The sequence below is a fragment of the Heterodontus francisci genome, unplaced genomic scaffold, assembly GCF_036365525.1.
Source record: "Heterodontus francisci isolate sHetFra1 unplaced genomic scaffold, sHetFra1.hap1 HAP1_SCAFFOLD_480, whole genome shotgun sequence".
Lineage (NCBI taxonomy): Eukaryota > Metazoa > Chordata > Chondrichthyes > Heterodontiformes > Heterodontidae > Heterodontus > Heterodontus francisci.
Genome location: NW_027141172.1, coordinates 176,968 through 193,631, shown reverse-complemented (window position 1 = coordinate 193,631; position 16,664 = coordinate 176,968). Strand labels below are relative to the sequence as shown.

The following is a 16,664-nucleotide window of genomic DNA, read 5'->3' as shown; positions in this document are numbered from 1 at the left end:
TGAATCAAGCATAGAAAGGCCAGTGGGATACTTTTCCAAAAAACGGAATTACCACCAGAAAAAGTATTCCACAGTGGAAAAAGAAATGTTAGAAACATTGGTAGCTTTTAAATATTTTGAAGTATATCATAGAAAGAGGCCACTTGTCTGCCACGACTACAAAGAAACACTGATATAAAAAAGTAATTAGGAGATCGAAGAGGGGACATGAAAAATCACTGGCGGGCAAGATAAAGGAAAATCCTAAGGCGTTTATAAGTATATTAAGGGCAAGAGTATATTAAGGGAAAGAGTAGGGCCCATTAGGGACCAAAGTGGCAATCTGTGTGTGGAGCTGGAGGACATAGGTGAGGTTTTAAATGATTACTTTTCATCTGTGTTCACTATGGAGAAGGACGATGTAGGTGTAGAGATCAGGGAGGGGGATTGTGATATATTTGAACATATTAGCATTGAAAGGGAGGAAGTATTAGCTGTTTTAGCGGGCTTAAAAGTGGATAAATCCCCAGGCCCAGATGAGATGTATCCCAGGCTGTTATGTGAGGAAAGGGAGGAGATAGTGGGGACTCGGACACAAATTTTCAAATCCTCTCTGGCCACAGGAGAGGCACCAGAGGACTGGAGAAAAGCAAATGTGGTACCATTATTCAAGAAGGGTAGCAGGGATAAACCAGGTAATTACAGGCCGGTGAGTCTAACATCAGTGGTTGGGAAACTATTGGAAAAAATTCTGAGGGACAGGATTAATGTCCACTTGGAGAGGCAGGGATTAATCAGGGATAGTCAGTGTGGCTTTGTCAGGGGAAGATTGAATTTTTCGAGGAGGTGACTAGATATGTAGATGAAGGTAAAGCAGTTGATGTAGTCTACATGGACTTCAGTAAGGCTTTTGATAAGGTCCCACATGGGAGATTGGTTATGAAGGTAAGAGCCCATGGGATCCAGGGCAATTTGGCAAATTGGATCCAAAATTGGCTTAGTGGTAGGAGGCAGAGGGTGATGGTCGAGGGTTGTTTTTGCGAGTGGAAGCCTGGGACCAGTGGTGTACCACCGGGATCAGTGCTGGGACCCTTGCTGTTTGTAGTGTACATTAATGATTTAGACATGAATATAGGAGGTATGATCAGTTAGTTCGCAGATGACACAAAAATAGGTGGTGTTGTAAATAATTACAGGACAATATAGATGGGCTGGTAAGATGGGCGGAGTAGTGGCAAATGAGTTAAATGAGTAACAATGGTATGAAGCAAAGTTGTGTTAACTCGCAGTAGAGTGAATGAAAGGCATGTGTGCAAAAATATGTTTAACATTTTTTCAATCTGTTTTTACATTGTAATGAAAAGCAGTCAAGAATGGTGTTTCATTTTGCCAAGGGCGGAGGTATTACAAGAGTTGTTTTTGTCTTGGAACTTAGAATTCTGTGCGTGTTTTTAAAAACTGCGGAAAGGATTTTTCTCTCTTGACATTGATTGCTGAAGCTTGGTGAGTTTGAACTTGGTGGAGTGCACAGACTGCAAAGCACCTGTTTCCAAACAACTCATCAATGGAATGACAGGTCAAGATTTATGACTGTCATGTGACTGGATTGTTGAAGTAAGTTTCACTTTTGGATTGTGAAAAGATAAATGAACTGGACAAGGAGCAGGCAGGTTAAATCTGGCTGTGACCTGCCTGGAGACTGGAGAAAAAGACCTCTCTCTGTAAAGGAGACTTGCATCTCTTGAAAAGAAATCCTGCACTTGAAATGTGGCCGGGATCTGCCTGGAGAGAAGAAAAAGACCCGGAAAAAAAAAAAAAGAGTTGCTTCTCTCTGCTTTTCAGAGAAGAAACCCCTGTATATCAGAGGTAGCAGATTCCTACTGCCTCCAGTCTTTGAAGAATCCCTGCCTCAAAAGTGGTTCGTGTTGCCTCCTGTGTTTTGAGAGATCCTGAAATCTCAAGAAAGCTTCTACTGCTAGACTGCTGCTTCAAAACCCAAGCAGACCTGTTGCTACACCCTTTGCTGAAAGACCTGTGTGATGCCTGCTGCAGACAAATTGCCTTGAATGCCTAGCCATCACAAACTGTTCAACAATCTCACCTGGAGAGACGTTGGTGGCATCCAATTATTTGACTCTTGGAAACCTCACCTTACCGAAAACATCCTACTTTTTTTATTCATTCATGGGATGTGGGCGTTGCTGGCCAGGCCAGCATTTATTGCCCATCCCTAATTGCCCTTGAGAAGGTGGTGGTGAGCTGCCTTCTTGAACTGCTGCAGTCCATTTGGGGTAGGTACACCCACAGTGCTGTTAGGAAGGGAGTTCCAGGATTTTGACCCAGTGACAGTGAAGGAACAGCGATATAGTTCCAAGTCAGGATGGTGTGTGACTTGGAGGGGAACTTGCAGGTGGTGGTATTCCCATGCATTTTTAGTTTTTAGTTTTAATTTTAGAGATACAGCACTGAAACAGGCCCTTCGGCCCACCGAGTCTGTGCCGACCATCAACCACCCATTTATACTAATCCTACACTAATTCCATATTCCTACCACATCCCCACCTGTCCCTATATTTCCCTACCACCTACCTATACTAGGGGCAATTTATAATGGCTAATTTACCTATCAACCTGCAAGTCTTTTGGCAGTGGGAAGAAACCGGAGCACCCGGAGGAAACCCACGCAGACACAGGGAGAACTTGCAAACTCCACACAGGCAGTACCCAGAATTGACCCGGGTCGCTGGAGCTGTGAGGCTGCGGTGCTAACCACTGCGCCACTGTGCCGCCCCTTGTCCTTCTAGTTGGTAGAGGTTGCGGGTTTGGAAGGTGCTGTCTAAGGAGCCTTGGTGTGTTGCTGCAGTGCATCTTGTAGATGGTACACACTGCTGCCACTGTGCGTCAATGGTGGAGGGAGCGAATGTTTGTAGATGGGGTGCCAATCAAGTGGGCTGCTTTGTCCTGGATGGTGTCGAGCGTCTTGAGTGTTGTTGGAGCTGCACCCATCCAGGCAAGTGAAGAGTATTCCATCACACTCCTGACTTGTGCCTTGTAGATGGTGGACAGGCTTTGGGGAGTCAGGAGGTGACTTACTCGCCGCAGGATTCCTAGCCTCTGACCTGTTCTTGTAGCCACGGTATTTATATGGCTACTCCAGTTCAGTTTCTGGTCAATGGTAGCCCCTGGGATGTTGATAGTACATGATAAATACATGATAAACACAATCATTTTAGTTTTTCCTTTTTATTCCTAAGAAACAGCAGTAAATGCAAAGAATCCTTTTTCCCGGTTAACCAGTTTTTGAATGTATGTGTGTGTGCATGAGGGCTAGGAAGAATAAGTATTTTTAAAAAATCTTTTCATATTTAGAGTTATCTCATTATTGTTTAAGACTTAGTTTATTAATAAATAGTTAAAGTTGTTGTTGTTTAAAGAAACCTGGTTTGCTGTGCTTTATTCTGGGGGACAAATAGAGTGTTTAATTTGGCTATTCTTTGGTCGGTGAAAAAACTTTCTTGATCTGCTGTGACCTGTGGAGTAGTGGGACTGAATTAACAGTGCATTACTCCCACCTCAGTCATAACAATATAAATGACTTGGATATTGGAATACAGAGTAGAATCTCAAAATTTGAGGATGATACCAAACTTGGAAGTGAGGCAAACAGTGAGGATGATATCAATCGACTGCAACAGGACATAGATAGGCTAGCACAGAGTTGTCCAACATAAGGCCCGCAGGCCAGGATCCGGCCCACCAAACATTTCCATCTGGCCCACGGAGGTAAACTGTTCCTGGGGCTGTTCCTCATCCTCGCCATGACTGGAGTTGAGAAATATCCCTTTGTCTTCTTCTTACAGAGCAGCCTTTTTAAAAACATCGCCCTGTCTGTTTCCCAGGCATCAGCTGCTGATATCAGTAACAGTCGTTTCACAACAGACTCAGGGTTTTCCGGCAGGTTCTGACTTTTTTTTTAAAAGCCCACCAGAAAACCCCGAGTCTGTTGTGAAATGACTGTTCTCAATGTCAGCAGCTATTGGCTTGAAACTGACAGCAGGATGTTACTAAAACCGAAATGACAAACCATCTGCTGAGAGTTCCACTCTGCAGCTGTGTAAGAGAGATGGAGGAGAGACAGAGGGAAAGGGGGGAAGAGAGAGAGGGAGAGAAAGGGGGACAGAGAGAGAGAGAGAAAGGGGGACAGAGAGAGAGAGAGAAAGGGGGACAGAGAGAGAGAGAGGGAGAGAAAGGGGGACAGAGAGAGAGAGAGGGAGAGAAGGGGGGACAGAGAGAGAGAGAGGGAGAGAAAGGGGGACAGAGAGAGAGAAAGGGGGACAGAGAGAGAGAGAGAGGGAGAGAAAGGGGGACAGAGAGAGAGAGAGGGAGAGAAAGGGGGACAGAGAGAGAGAGAGGGAGAGAAGGGGGGACAGAGAGAGAGAGAGGGAGAGAAAGGGGGACAGAGAGAGAGAGAGAAAGGGGGACAGAGAGAGAGAGAGAGGGAGAGAAAGGGGGACAGAGAGAGAGAGAGAAAGGGGGACAGAGAGAGAGAGAGGGAGAGAAAGGGGGACAGAGAGAGAGAGAGGGAGAGAAGGGGGGACAGAGAGAGAGAGAGAAAGGGGGACAGAGAGAGAGAGGGGGAGAAAGGGGGACAGAGAGAGAGAGAGGGAGAGAAGGGGGGACAGAGAGAGGGAGAGAAAGGGGGACAGAGAGAGAGAGAGGGAGAGAAGGGGGGACAGAGAGAGAGAGAGGGAGAGAAAGGGGGACAGAGAGAGAGAGAGGGAGAGAAGGGGGGACAGAGAGAGAGAGAGGGAGAGAAGGGGGGACAGAGAGAGAGAGAGAAAGGGGGACAGAGAGAGAGAGAGGGAGAGAAAGGGGGACAGAGAGAGAGAGAGAAAGGGGGACAGAGAGAGAGAGAGGGAGAGAAAGGGGGACAGAGAGAGAGAGAGAAAGGGGGACAGAGAGAGGGAGAGAAAGGGGGACAGAGGGAGAGAGAGAGAGAGAAAGGGGGAGAGATCCCCATAACCCTACAAGTCTATATCTTTTTGGTGCCCATCCAACTTCCTCATGAAGTCAGTGATTGTCTTCACTTCCACCACCCTTCTGGGCAGTGAGTTCCAGGTCATTACCACCCGCTGTGTAAAAAAGTTTTCCTCACATTCCCTGCATCTCTTAACTCAAAACTTTCAATCTGTGTCCCCGAGGGGAGGGGAGGGGGCGGTGGGGGCAGGGAGGAAGAGAGAACGAGACACACACAGTGTGGAGAGACGGGGAGAGAGATCAAGGTCTCTCCTGAAAGAAGGACATCTATCCAGAGTACTCTGCATCACTACATCAAGTGTGCGGGCAGAGATTGACTACTTATGCAAGCAAAAACAATGCCAGCTATGTCACTAAATCAGTTTGCAACATAGTGATGAGAAAGTAAGTCAATACATTAGTCTTCTCATAGAAACATAGAAAATAGGAACAGGAGTAGGCCATTCGGCCCTTCAAGCCTGCTCTGCCATTCATTATGATCATGGCTGATCATCCAACTCAGTAACCTGTTCCCGCTTTCCCCCCATATCCTTTGATCATATAAAGCTTCTTCACAAAAATGCACATTTGTTGTTGTTTTTTATTAGTAAGATAAATTTTCAATGCCTTTATCTTTCGAAATTTGCTCATTGGTCCCCAGGCTGAGCAAATTCCGTAATGCAGCCCTCCACCCAAAAAGTCTGGACAATCCTGGGCTAGCAGAGTGGGTAGAGAGGTGGCAGGTGTGAGGTGATGCATTTTTGCAGAAGGGATAGGGAAAGGCAAAATATACTTAATGTTACAGTTCTAAAGAGTGTGCAGGAACAGAGGGACCTGGGGGTGCATGTGCATCGATCTTTGAAGGTGGCAGGACATATTGAGAGAGTGGTTAGTAAAACATCTGGGATCTTGGGCTTCATAAATAGAAGCATTGAGTACAAAAGCAGGGAAGTTCTGCTGAACCTTTATAAAGCTCTGGTTAGGTCACAACTGGAGTATTGCATCCAGTTCTGGTCACCACACTTCAGGAAGGATGTGAGGATCCTTGAGAGGGAGCAGAGGAGATTTACCAGAATGGTTCCAGAGATGGAGGATTTTAGTTACCAGGTTAGGTTGGATAAGCTGGGGTTGTTCTCCCTGGAGCAAAGGAGATTGAGAGGAGATTTAATAGAAGCGTACAAGATTAGGACAGGTTTAGACAAGTTAGACTGTAACTGATAATACAAGGACTAGGCGACACAGAGTGAAGGTTTTGGGCAAGAGATGCAGGGGGAATGTGAGGAAGAACTTTCTAACACAGCGAGTGGTAATGACCTGGAACTCACTGTCCATGAGGGAGGTGGAAGAGGAGATGATCATTGACTTCAAAAGGAAATTGGATGGGAACCTGAGGAACAAAGAGACTCGACGGCCTCTTCCTGTGCTGTAATTACGTTGAAGGACAAGGGACCAGATGTTTTCTTTTTAACAACAAAGTGGTAGTTTCAAGGTCACCATTACCACCGTTACCTTTTGCTTCCAGATTTAGTAATTCATTGAATTTAAATTTCTCCAAGTGTTATACTAGGATTTGGAATTGGGTCTCTGTATTACAGGTCTGTAATATTGCCACTGAGCTAACTGCGTTATTATGATTGCTGTTGCTGGAATCTCTGGGCTGAGTCTCTCGGGCTCTCTATTCATTTCTGTCTCTTTCCCTCAGGCTCAGGATCCATTTTGTTGGATGATGTTTTCTGCTCCGGGTCAGAATCCTCTCTCACTCAGTGTCAAAGTGAAGGTTGGAAAATCCACAACTGCCAACACTCAGAAGATGCAGGTGTTCGATGTGATCCACGTAATGATTTTCCTGTTCTTTACATCGGGCAGACACTTGATCTGGGAGGTGGTGGGGAGCCTGGAGCTGGGGGAAGTCAGATAAGGGAAGCCTGGAGTTTGGGGGAGGCCCATCCCAGGGGGCTCAGACAATGTGCCAATATTACGGAGACCCACCTCATCCTCAGCTCTGTGTGATGCCTGGAATGGATCATAAGCCGAGCTACCCAGAGACGGGGGTGGGGGTGGGGGGTGGGGTGGGGGTGGGGGTGGTGGGGACTGGGACTGGGACCAGAGCTTTATTATACCATCGCTCACATACCTGAAATATCGACCAAAACAGCACACGGCCACTTTCAAACTGGAGAGCAGACCACACTGTTTCACAGAGTCAAGGATGCACAGTTTCACTATCCCATGCAATTACCTCAAAAAACACCCAAATAATTATCCCGTCTGCTGAGGCTGTGGGTGCTGGTGGGGACGGATATGGGCTCCTCCCTCTGCCTGCAGATCCAGTTCTGTCTCGGGAACACCCGTCACCCCTGTTCCACTCAGGTACAGGGACAGAGGTGGATGGGGGTCCTGAACCACTGGCCCTCATTGGTCCAGTTTCGCAGAAAAGCACAAGGAGGACTCATAGAGTCACCGAATTGTTTATGACACAGAAGGAGGCCATTCGGCCCATGTCCATGCTGGCTCTCCGCAGAGCTATGTAGTCAATCCCACTCCCCATCTCGATCCCGTTGCCCTGCAAGTCTATTTCTTTCAGGTTCCCATCCAACCTCCTCTTGATGTCATTGATCGTCTCCGTTTCCACCACCCTTGTGAGAAGTGAGTTCCAGGTCATTACCACTCACTGTGTAAAAAAATTCTTCCTCATATTCCCCCTGCATCTTTCCCCAAAGCCTTCATGTCAGATTATGGTGACTGACAGTTAACTGCCAAGCTTTGTTTGAAATTTAAATCAAGTAGCTTGACTCTGATTAGTCGAGGCATTGCCCTGAGGAATGAACCAGTGAATGGCTATCACTTATTTTGTTTAGCTGAAACAGGCGCAACGTTTGTACATGTTCTTTCTGTCTGCACAGAACAAATGCGCCACACTGTGAGCCCAACTGACAATCTTAAACTGGTTGTCAGCATAATTCTTAGCACACTGAGGATTATTTAGCAAATGCTGTCCAATCGCAGAATCACATCTAATGTTGTACACTGTGTTTTGAGTTTTGCAAGCACGGGCTGGTTGGGTACGGCCTGTACCTTGCTCATTGCAAACAGTGGAAGGGACATGTTGTTTGATACGATCCGCCAGTCTTTGGGATGTACGGCCTATATACCTAGCATCACACTGGCATTGAAATTTATATATCACATTACTCATTTGTGAGATAGGCAGGACGTCTTTTTGGCTCAACGGCAGCATCCTGTTAGTGGTGAACACCACACATGTTACTGCTGCATAGTAGCAGCTTGAAACAGCTAGCTTCCCCTGTTGCTCAAATTTTTGGGATACATTACCCTTCCAGGGTAATTTGAGGTAGACTGGGCATTTTTCAGGGCCAAAAATGATGGCCTTAGGCCTGTTCATAAATTTGCACGATATACTGTGAGAAATGATCTGATCAGGGTAGCCATTGTCATGCAGGATGTCTTTGATTCGCCCTATTTCAGCATCAAGCTTGCATGGTGAGCAAATGGCTCGGGCCCTATTTATGAGGTTGCTGATAAGGCCAATCTTATAGAGAATGTATTGACCAGTGAAGGTAGGTTTATGGTGGACCGTGGTAGAGAATCCCTTAACAGATTTCTCAACTAATCTGTCAAAGAAAGGGAACTCATTTGACTGTTCCATTTTAAAGGTGAATTTGAGAGCAAGTTGGAGCCCATTAAGACACGTCAGGAAATTATTACATGCAGCAGCCAATTCAAATATAACAAACGTATCATCTACACATCGGAAATATGCAAGACGTAGGAGGTTAGGTGTCATTCCATCAAAGACACGTTTCTCATGGAACCCAACTAAGATGTTTGCAAAAGCTGGGCCTAGAGGGGATCCCATGGCAATACCATCTATTTGGACATACATGATGTCATTCAAACGGAACTCAACTGCACAAATTCACCTTTGAAATGGGATGTCCGCCCCACAGTGTGTGGTGGGTGTGTTGGCTGCTAGAGGTGACTACCTGGAGGAGGATGGGGACTTGGTGTGGGGCACGGAGGATGATATTGAATCCATTGCTAGTGAAGCAGTGGACACCCTCATATTCCCTACTGAGTCTCCTTTCATCCCCAATACAGAACTCCAGCATTTCCTTGCTGCTTGCAGGGGTTCGCACAATAAAGTGCAGCTGGCTCTCAGCCAGTGATCGGAACTGGCAGCAGGGGGTCTCACCGCAGATTTCACAATGTCTCAGTCCTCAGGGAAGGGAGATATGCAGTGTGCTTTCTGCAGGAAACCCACACCGTTCCGGGAGACGAAGCCACCTGGCTCCTGGAGTGGCAGGGTGGGGTCTACATGAGTCACCTCACCCTGTCTCTAGTGCGGTGGCTATCTTATTGGCCCTGAGTTTTCAGCCAGAGATCTTGGGGGTCAAGGAGCTTATGCCGGGCCACTTGCTCCACCTCGCCGTTTGCCTGGGTGCATGTCGCTCCACTTTGTGAACGTGTACACGCCCAGGCCCGGCATGTTACAAGCGCGCTTCTTTAAAGAAGTGTCCGCTCTCTTGAGTTCTATTGATAGCAGCGAGTGCATCATCCTCAAGGGGTGGGGGGGGGGGATTTTAACTGTACCCTTGAGGTGGGGGATCACTCCGGTTCCCAACGCGGCCAAGCGCCGGTGGAGAAGTTGAGGGAACAGATCATCTCCCTCGAATTGGTGGACGTCTGGCAGAATCTCCATCCCGACTCCAGCGCCTTCACATGGAGGTCTTGAGGAGGTGGGTCCCAAATCGACCGCCTCTACATTTTGCAGGAGTACTTCTCCTGTGTCTTGGTGGCCTCCATGCGGCTGGTGCCGTGCTTGGACCACCACCTGGTGTGGGCGGAGTTCACTCCGCTCCGCACGCGGGCGGGGTCCGTGTACTGGCACTTTAACAACCGGCTGCTGGAGGACGAGTGATTCACGGACTCGTTCCGTTGATTCTGGGCCAACTGGAGAAGGAAGCAGGGGGGCTTCCCCTCCTTGAGGCTATGTTGGGATGTGGGCAAGATTCACATCTGCGTCTTCTGTCAGGAGTACACAAAGGAGTTGACCAAGAGGCGGGAAGCCGATATCGGGCACCAAGAGAGTGAGGTGCTCGACTTGGAGTCCCGTCTTGGTCAGGCCATCATAGACTCGGCCCTGTACAGACGTACAAAGAGAAGCGCGCTTTGAGGGACTGGCAGCTCGTAGGGTCCTGAGGCACATACAGGAGGTCATGGATCCAGATCCTGGAAGATTTGGACTGCGTCTCACGCTTCTTCTACTCACTAGAAAAGTGGCGTGGGGTCTGTAAGAAGCTCGTCGAGCTACTGGCCAATGATGGATCCTCCATCACGGATCCAGAAGGAATGGGCTTCTTGGTCTGTACCTATTATGGCACATTTTTCTCTCCGGATCCTTCCAGCGAGGATGCGCGCAAAGTTTTGTGGGAGGACCTGCTGAAGGTCAGCCCAGAGGGCGCCGAAGGACTGGAGGCTCCGCTCACATTGATGGAGCTGAGCAGTGCTCCACCAGCTCTCGAGGGGCAAATCCCCGGGGCTGGACGGGCTGACCGTGGAGTTCCTCAGGCCTTTCTGGGACATCCTTTGGGGGGATTATGCATGGGTCCTGGGGGAAACCCTGGCAACTGGGGAGATGCCCCTCTCGTGGCGCAGGGCGGTCATCATCCTGCTGTTGACGATGGGGCGATCTGCACTTGCTTAAAAACTGACGTCCAGTCTCCCTCCTCAGCACGGATTATAAGATCTTTGTCTGGACTATGTCAACCTGCCTGGGCTCCATGCTGGCCCACATGATCCACCCCGACTAGTCCTGCACGGTCCCGGGCCGGTCCATCCAGGACAACATCCACCTGGTCCGGGACCTGATCCATCTTTCCCAGAGGACTGGTCTGTCGGTCGCCTTTCTCTCTCTCGATCAGGAGAAGGCGTTCGACAGGGTGGATCACGAATACCTTTTCAGGACACTGCGCGCTTTCAGACTCAGGCCATTATTTATGGCCCAGGCCTGACTTTTATATGCTGCTGCAGAGTGTCTAGTTAAAGTTAACGGGTCCTTGACGGCGCCCCTTCGCAATGTGAGAGGAGTGCATCAGGGTTGTCCCATGTCCGACCAATTGTATACCATCTGCTTGGAGCCATTCCTGTGCCTGCTTCGCAGGAGGTTGATGGGATTGGCTCTGCGCGAGCCGGCCATGCGGGTCGTCCTCTCGGCTTACGCCGATAACGTGCTCCTCGCTGTCACAGATCCCGTTGACTTGCGGAGGATGCGTGACTGCCAGCAGACCTTTTCTGCCGCGTCCTCTGCGAGGATCAATTGGGAGAAATGTTCCGGACTCCTGGTGGGTCAGTGGTGGGTGGATTCCCTGTTGGAGGAGTTGACACCTTTTGCGTGGAGCACCACGCACCTCCTCTATCTGGGAGTCCACCTTAGCCCCGCTGAGGAAGCCTGGCCGGCAAACTGGCAGGAGTTGGAGGTGAAAGTCACCACTCGACTGGGGCGCTGGACAGGACTGCTCCGAGTGCTTTCCTACAGGGGCCGAGTGCTGGTCATAAACCAACTGGTGGCCTCGATGCTGTGGTACCGGTTGGTCACTTTGGCCCCGTCCCCTGCATTCGCCACCAAGATCCAGAAGAAACTCGTCAGTTTCTTCTGGGGAAAGAGGAAACACTGGGTCTCTGCCGCGGTCCTGAGTCTCCCAATTGAGGAGAGCGGTCAGTTACTGGTGTGTGTCCTCACCCAGGCTGTGACTCTCCGCCTTCAAGATACCTGTACGTCGAGCATCCTCCCAGATGGTGTGTGCTGTTGACGTATTGTTTCTGCCAGTGTCACTGCCTCCAAGATGACACGCAGCTCCCGGCGGAAACCGTTAGCCGCACCTCTCTGAGGGAGTTTCCTGTCTTTTACCAGGATCTATTCAGAGTCTGGAACAGAGTGTCAGAGCACCATCGAGCTTTTTACGCAACAGAAGGAGGCCCTTTGGCCCATGGAGTCCTTGCCAGCTCGCCACTGAGCTATCCAGTCAGTTCCACTCTCCTGTCAATCCTGTAACCCTGGAAGATTATTTCTTTCAAGTGACCATCCAATTTTCTTTTGAAGTCAGTGATTGTCTCCACTTCCACCCACTGTGGGCAGCGGGTTCCAGCTCATTACCACTCACTGTGTAAAAAAGTTCTTCCTCATTTTCCCCCTGCATTTCTTACCCAAAACCTTCAATCTGTCTAAGAAAGGATATTATTGCCAAAGAGGGAGTGCAGTGAAGATTCATCAGACTGATTCCTGGGATGGTGGGATTGTTCTATGAGGATAGATTGAGGAAACTGGGTCTGTATTCTCTAGAGTTTAGAAGAATGAGAGGTGATCTCATTGAAGCATTCAAAATTCTTACAGGGCTCGTCGGGTAGATGCAGGAAGGATGTTTCCCCTGGCTGGGGGGTCCAGAACCAGGGGGCACAGTCTCAGAATAAGGGGTTGGTCACGTAGGAGTGAAATGAGGAGGAATTTCTTCACTCAGAGGGTGGTGAATCTTTGGAATTCTCTACGCCAGAGGGCTATTTATGTCCTGTTGCAGGCAGTTCATATCATCCTCGCTGTTTGTCACACCTTCACATTTGGTATCATTGGCAAATTTTAAGATTCCACACTGTATTCCAAAATCCAAGTAATTTATATTAACAAAAAGCAGTGTACCCAGCACTGATCTGGGGGAACATCACTATCTAGAGGGGTGGGTGTGGCATTGTTAATCAAGGAGAGTATTACAGCGTACAGAAAGGATGTTTGAGGACTCGTCTACTGAGGTAGTATGGGCCGAGGTTAGAAACAGGAGAGGTGAGGTTACCCTGTTGGGAGTCTTTTATAGACCTCCGAATAGTTCCAGAGATGTAGAGGAAAGGATAGCGAAGATGATTCTCGACAGGAGCGAGAGTAACAGGGTAGTTGTTATGGGGGACTTTAACTTTCCAAATATCGACTGGAAATACTATAGTTCGAGTACTTTAGATGGGTCTGTTTTTGTCCAGTGTGTGCAGGAGGGTTTTCTGACACAGTATGTAGACAGGCCAACCAGGAGCGATGCCACATTGGATTTGGTACTGGGTAATGAACCCGGCCAGGTGTTCGATTTAGATGTAGGTGAGCACTTTGGCGATAGTGATCACAATTCGGTTAGGTTTACCTTAGCGATGGGCAGGGACAGGTATATACCGCAGGGCAAGAATTATAGCTGGGGGAAAGGAAATTATGATGCGATTAGGCAAGATTTAGGATGCGACGGATGGGGAAGGAAACTGCAGGGGATGGGCACAATCGAAATGTGGAGCTTATTCAAGGAGCAGCTACTGCGTGTCCTTGATAAGTATGTACCTGTGAGGCAGGGAGGAAGTTGTCGAGCGAGGGAGCCGTGGTTTACTAAAGAAGTTGAAGTGCTTGTCAAGAGGAAGAAGAAGGCTTATGTTAGGATGAGACGTGAAGGCTCAGTTAGGGCTCTGGAGAGTTATAAGCTAGCCAGGAAGGATCTAAAGGGTGAGCTAAGAAGAGCAAGGAGAGGACACGAGAAGTCATTGGCGGATAGGATCAAGGAAAACCCTAAGGCTTTCTATAGGTATATCAGGAATAAAAGAATGACTAGAGTTAGATTAGGGCCAATCAAGGATAGTAGTGGGAAGTTGTGTGTGGAATCAGAGGAGATAGGGGAAGTGTTAAATGAATATTTTTCATCAGTATTTACAGTAGAGAAAGAAAATGCTGTTGAGGAGAATACTGAGATTCAGGCTACGAGGCTGGATGGGATTGAGGTTCACAAGAAGGAGGTGTTAGCAATTTTGGAAAGTGTGAAAATAGATAAGTCCCCTGGGCCAGATGGGATTTATCCTAGGATTCTCTGGGGAAGCCAGGGAGGAGATTGCAGAGCCTTTGTCCTTGATCTTTATGTCGTCATTGTCGACAGGAATAGTGCCGGAAGACTGGAGGATAGCAAATGTTGTCCCCTTGTTCAAGAAGGGGAGTAGAGACAGCCCTGGTAATTATAGACCTGTGAGCCTTACTTCGGTTGTGGGTAAAATGTTGGAAAAGGTTATAAGAGATAGGATTTATAATCATCTTGAAAAGAATAAGTTCATTAGCGATAGTCAGCACAGTTTTGTGAAGGGTAGGTTGTGCCTCACAAACCTTATTGAGTTTTTCGAGAAGGTGACCAAACAGGTGGATGAGGGTAAAGCAGTGGATGTGGTGTATATGGATTTCAGTAAGGCGTTTGATAAGGTTCCCCACGGTAGGCTATTGCAGAAAATACGGAAGTATGGGGTTGAAAGTGATTTAGAGCTTTGGATCAGAAATTGGCTAGCTGAAAGAAGACAGAGGGTGGTGGTTGATGGCAAATGTTCATCCTGGAGTTTAGTTACTAGTGGTGTACCGCAAGGATCTGTTTTGGGGCCACTGCTGTTTGTCATTTTTATAAATGACCTGGAAGAGGGTGTAGAAGGGTGGGTTAGTAAATTTGCGGATGACACGAAGGTCGGTGGAGTTGTGGATAGTGCCGAAGGATGTTGTAGGGTACAGAGGGACATAGATAGGCTGCAGAGCTGGGTTGAGAGATGGCAAATGGAGTTTAATGCGTAAAAGTGTGAGGTGATTCACTTTGGAAGGAGTAACAGGAATGCAGAGTACTGGGCTAATGGGAAGATTCTTGGTAGTGTAGGTGAACAGAGAGATCTTGGTGTCCAGGTACATAAATCCCTGAAAGTTGCTACCCAGGTTAATAGGGCTGTTAAGAAGGCATATGGTGTGTTAGCTTTTATTAGTAGGGGGATCGAGTTTCGGAGCCACGAGGTCATGCTGCAGCTGTACAAAACTCTGGTGAGGCCGCACCTGGAGTATTGCGTGCAGTTCTGGTCACCGCATTATAGGAAGGATGTGGAAGCTTTGGAAAGGGTGCAGAGGAGATTTACTAGGATGTTGCCTGGTATGGAGGGAAGGTCTTACGAGGAAAGGCTGAGGGACTTGAGGTTGTTTTCGTTGGAGAGAAGGAGGAGGAGAGGTGACTTAATAGAGACATATAAGATAATCAGAGGGTTAGATAGGGTGGATAGTGAGAGTCTTTTTCCTCGGATGGTGATGGCAAACACGAGGGGACATAGCTTTAAGTTGAGGGGTGATAGATATAGGACAGATGTTAGAGGTAGTTTCTTTACTCAGAGAGTAGTAGGGGCGTGGAACGCCCTGCCTGCAGCAGTAGTAGACTCGCCAACTTTAAGGGCATTTAAGTGGTCATTGGATAGACATATGGATGAAAATGGAATAGTGTCGGTCAGATGGTTTCACAGGTCGGCGCAACATCGAGGGCCGAAGGGCCTGTACTGCGCTGTAATGTTCTAATTCTACCATGCTCCAGTCTGAAAAACAATCATTTACTACAACTTGCTGTTTTCGGTCCTTTCGCCAATATTTTATCCAATTGGACACTGACCCTCCTATTCTGTGAGCCTCAATTTTATTACGGGGGAAGTGGTGGTGTAGTGGTATTGTCACTGGACTAGTTACCCAGAAACCCAGGGTATTGCTCTGGGGTCATGGGTTTGAATCCCAGCACAGCAGAGCGTCTAATGATGGCCATGAAACCTTCATCGATTGTTGTAAAAACCCATCTGGTTCACTAATGTCCTTTAGGGAAGGAAATCTGCTGTCCTTACCTGGTCTGGCTTACATGTGACTCCAGACCCACAGCAATGTGGTTGACTCTTAAATGTCCTCTGAAATGGCCCAGCAAGACACTCAGTTGTATCTAACCTCTACAAAGTCTAAGAACAAAGAACAAAGAACAGTACAGCACAGGAACAGGCCATTCGGCCCTCCAAGCCTGTGCCGATCTTGATGCCTGCCGAAACTAACACCTTCTGCACTTCCGGGGACCGTATCCCTCTATTCCCTTCCTATTCATATATTTGTCCAGATGTCTCTTAAACGTCGCTATCGTATCTGCTTCCACCACCTCCCCTGGCAGCAAGTTCCAGGCACCCACCACCCTCTGTGTAAAAAACTTGCCTCGCACATCCCCTCTAAACTTTGCCCCTCGCACCTGAAACCTAGGTCCCCTAGTAACTGACTCTTCCACCCTGGGAAAAAGCTTCTGACTATCCACTCTGTCCATGCCATTCATAGCTTTGTAAATCTCTATCATGTCGCCCCTCCACCTCCGTCGTTCCAGTGAAAACAATCAGAGTTTATCCAACCTGTCCTCATAGCTAATGCCCTCCAGACCAGGCAACATCCTGGTAAACCTCCTCTGTACCGTCTCCAAAGCCTCCACGTCCTTCTGGTAGTGTGGGGACCAGAATTGCATTCAATATTCTAAGTGTGGCCTAACTAAGGTTCTGTTCAGCTGCAGCATGACTTGCCAATTTTTATACTCTATGCCCCGACCAATGAAGGCAAACATGCCGTATGCCTTCTTGACTACCTTATCCACCTGCGTTGCCACTTTCAGTGACCTGTGGACCTGTACGCCCAGATCTCTCTGCCTGTCAATACTCCTAGGGGTTCTGCCATTTACTATATACCTCCCACCTGCATTAGACCTTCCAAAATGCATTACCTCACATTTGTCCGGATTAAACTCCATCTGCCATTTCTCCGCCCAAGTCTCCAACCG

General features: G+C 48.1%; 1 protein-coding gene across 1 annotated transcript in view; it reads left to right on the top strand.

Moving 5' to 3' along the window:
• Positions 1–16,664, top strand: part of LOC137362381 (galectin-3-binding protein-like) — a 71,722-nt gene that overhangs the window by 34,086 nt on the left and 20,972 nt on the right. The window contains exon 4 of the mRNA XM_068026791.1: positions 6,698–6,829. Coding sequence (XP_067882892.1) covers positions 6,698–6,829 — 132 coding nt within the window. The remainder of the gene's footprint in view (positions 1–6,697; positions 6,830–16,664) is intronic.